General features: G+C 43.1%; 1 protein-coding gene across 1 annotated transcript; it reads left to right on the forward strand.

Annotated features, from left to right (window-relative positions):
- Positions 1–777: 777 nt before the first annotated feature.
- On the forward strand, positions 778–2,581 carry LOC542000 (uncharacterized). Its single transcript, NM_001111648.1, has 2 exons — positions 778–954; positions 1,111–2,581. Exons 1-2 carry the CDS (start codon positions 789–791, stop codon positions 2,388–2,390), a joined length of 1,446 nt encoding a protein of 481 aa, NP_001105118.1. The 5' UTR covers positions 778–788; the 3' UTR covers positions 2,391–2,581.
- The last annotated feature ends 2,103 nt before the right edge of the window (positions 2,582–4,684 follow it).

A 4,684-nucleotide genomic window follows, 5' to 3' on the forward strand; every position in this document is an offset into this window, starting at 1 on the left:
TTCAGTCTCTTCCCTTTCATCTTGACCATTTTGGACTAGGGTAAATGGAGTTGCTCGAGCCACATCCTATAGGCCATGACCCAGGCACGACCCAGTGTGTGGATTCGCCCGTGCCTCGATGATGTGTTTTAGACAGGTGATGCTAAAATTATTTAGTAGTGACTGTATACATTTTGACATTGTATGGTCGGCATTGTTACCATATTTTATTCACAATTTGATTAACAACAACTTCCAAAATTTCGATCAACGTAATTAATTTTGTATGTGTTGCATCCAAATACACGCGGTCAGAAAGAACGTATTTTGTATTCACATTCTGAAAGTACTGTCCCTTTTCTGAAACAAACTATACCACTGTTCTGAAATTTATTGTCCAGCAGATGGGCACACCGGACACGCGCTTTACATCAACTTGCTTTTCCGATGTCACCAATGAAAAGGATGCAATACGTAGTGTGCATGTACTGACGCTGCATGCATGTGCATGCAAATATTGCAAAGTGCCGCAACTGACGTAACCCACACAGCTCCAACTACTACCAACCGACTAGACATGATGAGTGGACAGACAGAGATTGATCAACTCAAATGGACGGCATTAATTCCCGGCTGGTCTGCATTTTCGGCGCCAAAATTATGTGTGTGCTGGCGCCTCAACTCATGATCATGCGTGCATGCATGTAAGATCGAGCTGTGTTTGATCAATGCGTAGGCCTATATAAGGCACTGCATTGCCTCCTCGTCATCTCATCATCGAGTCATCCATCTAAACATCCGATCCGACCATGGCGGCAGACGCACTTCGGGGCCTTCTCCCCGGCGTTTACGCCGTGCTGATGGTAATCGCCGTCACAAGCGCCGCCTCCAGCGACGCGTCCTCGGTGGTCGTCGGCCTCGCCAAATGCGCCGACTGCACCAGGAAGAACTTGAAGGCCGAGGCGGCATTCAAGGGTATATATATATACTCTACGAATGCATGCATTTTTAGTTACGCTGCAACATTCACGGTGCATACTGAATGCTTCACGCGCTGATCCGTAACTAGCTAGGTCAGAGGGCATAGCTAGCTGTTGGTACTGACAGTGCTTTTCGATCCATGCATTTCAGGTCTTGAGGTGGCGATCAAGTGCAAGAACAGCAAAGGCGAGTACGAGAGCAAGGCCATGGGCAAGCTTGATGGCTTCGGCGCCTTCAGCATCCCACTTAGCACGGACCTCCACGGCGCTGACTGCGTTGCACAGCTCCACAGCGCTGCGGGGAACCCGTGCCCCGGTCAAGAACCTTCCAGAATTGTGCCACAATCGTCAAAGGGCAACTTCGTCGTGGTCCCTGGAAAGACAGACTACCCATCGAAGGAATGTGCGTCCGCAACCCTGTGTGGGTCGATCAAGAAGCACCTACTAGACCATTTCCACAAGAAACCTGTGCCACCAAAGCCAAAGCCAGAACCTAAGCCAGAGCTGGAGCCGAAGCCAGAACCTAAGCCAGAGCCAGAGAACCACCCACCTACACCAACATACGGATCCTCAACTCCGATCTACCATCCTCCATCCAGGCAGTTGTTTGACAAGAAACACATGTTTGATAACTTCCACAAGCACCACGACTACCATCACTTCTTTGACCACTTCCACAAGAAACCAGTTCCACCAAAGCCAAAACCAGAACCTAAGCCAGAACCAAAACCCAAGCCCCAGCCAGAGTACCACTCTCCAACTCCAACATATGGGTCGCCCACACCGATCTACCACCCTCCGGCTAGGCATTTGTTTGATAAGAAGCCCTTGCTAGATCACTTCCATAAGGACCATGACTATCACCACTTCTTAGACCACTTCCACAAGAAACCCGTGCCACAAAAGCCAAAGCTAGAACCCAAGCCACAGCCTAAGCCCGAGTACCACCCTCCGACACCCACATATGTTTCTCCAACTCCCATCTATCACCCGCCCGCTGAGACAGAAATGAAGTATGACAAGAAGCACTTTGATCACTTTCACAAGGATCATGACTACCACCACTTCTTTGACCACTTCCACAAGAAGCCTGTGCCACCCAAGCCAAAACCGGAGCCAGAGCCAAAGCCAAAGCCACAACCTAAGCCAGAGTACAAGCCCCCCATGCCCACATACGGGTCTCCAACTCCTATCTACCATCCTCCAGCCAAGAAAGAAGTGGCATTTGACAAGAAGCACTTCCTTGATCACTTCCACAAAGACCATGACTACCACCACTTCTTTGACCACTTCCACAAGAAGCCTGTGCCACCAAAGCCTAAGCCGGAGCCCAAGCCAGAGCCCAAACCACAACCTGAGCCTGAGTACCACCCACCTACACCGACCTATGGATCACCGACTCCCATCTACCACCCTCCGGCCAAGCATTGATCGATGGAGTTGAATGGTGGTCAGTGATCGACGTCGCTAGCTAAGAGTTGCATGTGTGGTCTAGCTAGCGTGGTTTGCAGTCCTGCTTTTTTGTTTCTACAGAATAAATTATAGCTTTATTTGGGTATGTATACTTATTTGTGTATCGGTTAGTATCATATAAATGTATGATTTGAGTGTGCGTTGTTTTTAATATGCATGTTCTATGATGTACTTTATTCCTTTTAAAATATTATTATTTATATGTAGAAGTTAAAAGGTTTACAGTAGTGTGATTTGCTTCTTTTCCATGCCCGAAGGTCTGGATGTGTGGACGATCAATGTGCTGAAGTGAATAGTGTAATGTATGCCCGTCTCGATATTAGTCATATGAAAATATTCTGGATACAAGGTTGTCCTATATATTGTTTTATCTACGAAGAAAACCATCTCTAGGGTTAGTTTGGAAATTAAACTCAAATTTAGTATAACACGACCTCATTTTTTTTATTGTACTACTAATTATTAGATTATGATGAATGAAATGATGATCAACTCATTCTATAATCTATTCCACAAACCAAATAAAAAACTATAGAAAGTTAATGGTGGACCATTTCATTCGGCTTACCAAACACACTCTAGAGAACCAATAACTATTGTGACCACTGCAAATTATTAGAAACACGTAACAAAAGACATAAGGTTGAGATCAAGGTATTTAGTGTTGACCCCATCTCAGCTAATGTGACAAGGGGATATATAATTTGTAGGATCATTGGACATAATGAGATATGTAATTAGAGGGGTTGAATGATTGCGGAAAATAAAATATATTATAACACCTTCTCCTAATTACAAAACCAATTTGATTAACTTTTCTAAATCTATACAGAACTCATTAAAACAAGATTGTTCAAAATTTGTATCTCTGATCGACCTAAATTTTTTAAAAATTGAACATTAACATAAAATTACATAACTTACCAAACTGGAATCATGTTAGACTTCCCAGATCTAAAGATATTAATGAAACAAGACTATTGTGATAAAAGTATGATAAAAATTAATCAAGCTCTATTTTCATGATTAATCAAGAACTATAAAAGATTAAATATCCAAACTTTGTAGATCACTAACTTGATGCCTTAGCAATTATCTAGATAAGCCAAATCAGTGTAAAATCAAAAATAGGCATGCAAATAAGGAACAAAGAAAGAGGAACTAAGTTTACAACACTAATCTTGCATAAACATCACCTTAATCACTAAGATTAAAAGCACGAGAGAGGTTTCTTATTGTTGGTCACTTGCTTTTGATTCGTTCGGGGTATCAAAACTGTCACACCCGGGTTTTAGGGGCACCAAACCCGGGCGCGAACTTCATCAAGTGTGCTAGGATGAAGTCTCACACATATGATGACTCATGGTACATAAACAAATGTCACATTATTAATATATAACGGAGTTCTGTATAAAATAGTTAAATAATTACACCATACGAAGACAACAATCCAGAAACTATAGTTGACTGGGAGACGACGGTCTAAACCACTCACGAACTCATCACACCATCCTTCATGCGCCCCATTATGTGGTACATGTCCTTGACCTGGGGGATGTGAGTACAGCAAGGGTGAGCTCACATACGTTTAACGCTCAACAAATTGTGGGGAATAATGTGCATGAACTCACCAAAGATGGGAGCTCATGTGAAGTGTAAGGATTACCTAAGGAGATGGTTAAAGTTGAGCATTGCTTTTAGAGTTGGTTAAATTTTTATTAGCAGTTACTAAGTATAAGTAGATACCAACCCAAATAAGTAAGAGATCAAAATTAATAATTACACCCGCGATGCAATGCATTTGACAAATTAAGTTTAGTTCATAAATTACTCATGTGAGGGTGCGAGCCGCTCATGACTATGAGCACGACTGATATACCAGGTTTACACTCTGCAGAGGTTATGCATCCACTACGGCAGGCACAGTCAGAGGCCGTCGAAAATGGGGCCTTCACTGCCAAAAATAGCCTATTTTCGGCGGCTTTAGGCCTATTTTTTACGGTCTTTAGCCGCAATAAAAAATTAGCCGAAAATAAGCTGTTATTTTCGGCGGCTGACACCTAGCCGCCCAAAATAAGTTATTTTCGGCGGCCAACAAGCCATCCGCCGAAAATAAGCTCTTATTTTCGGCGTTGGCATCTGGCCGCCAAAAATATGCCATGATTATTTTCGGCGGCCTCCGTTGGCCGCCGAAAATTAACAATTTTCAGAGAAAAAATTGAAAAAATGCAAAAAAATAGCAATTTTAGCAA

Source organism: Zea mays, chromosome 1 (assembly GCF_902167145.1).
Source record: "Zea mays cultivar B73 chromosome 1, Zm-B73-REFERENCE-NAM-5.0, whole genome shotgun sequence".
Taxonomy (NCBI): domain Eukaryota; kingdom Viridiplantae; phylum Streptophyta; class Magnoliopsida; order Poales; family Poaceae; genus Zea; species Zea mays.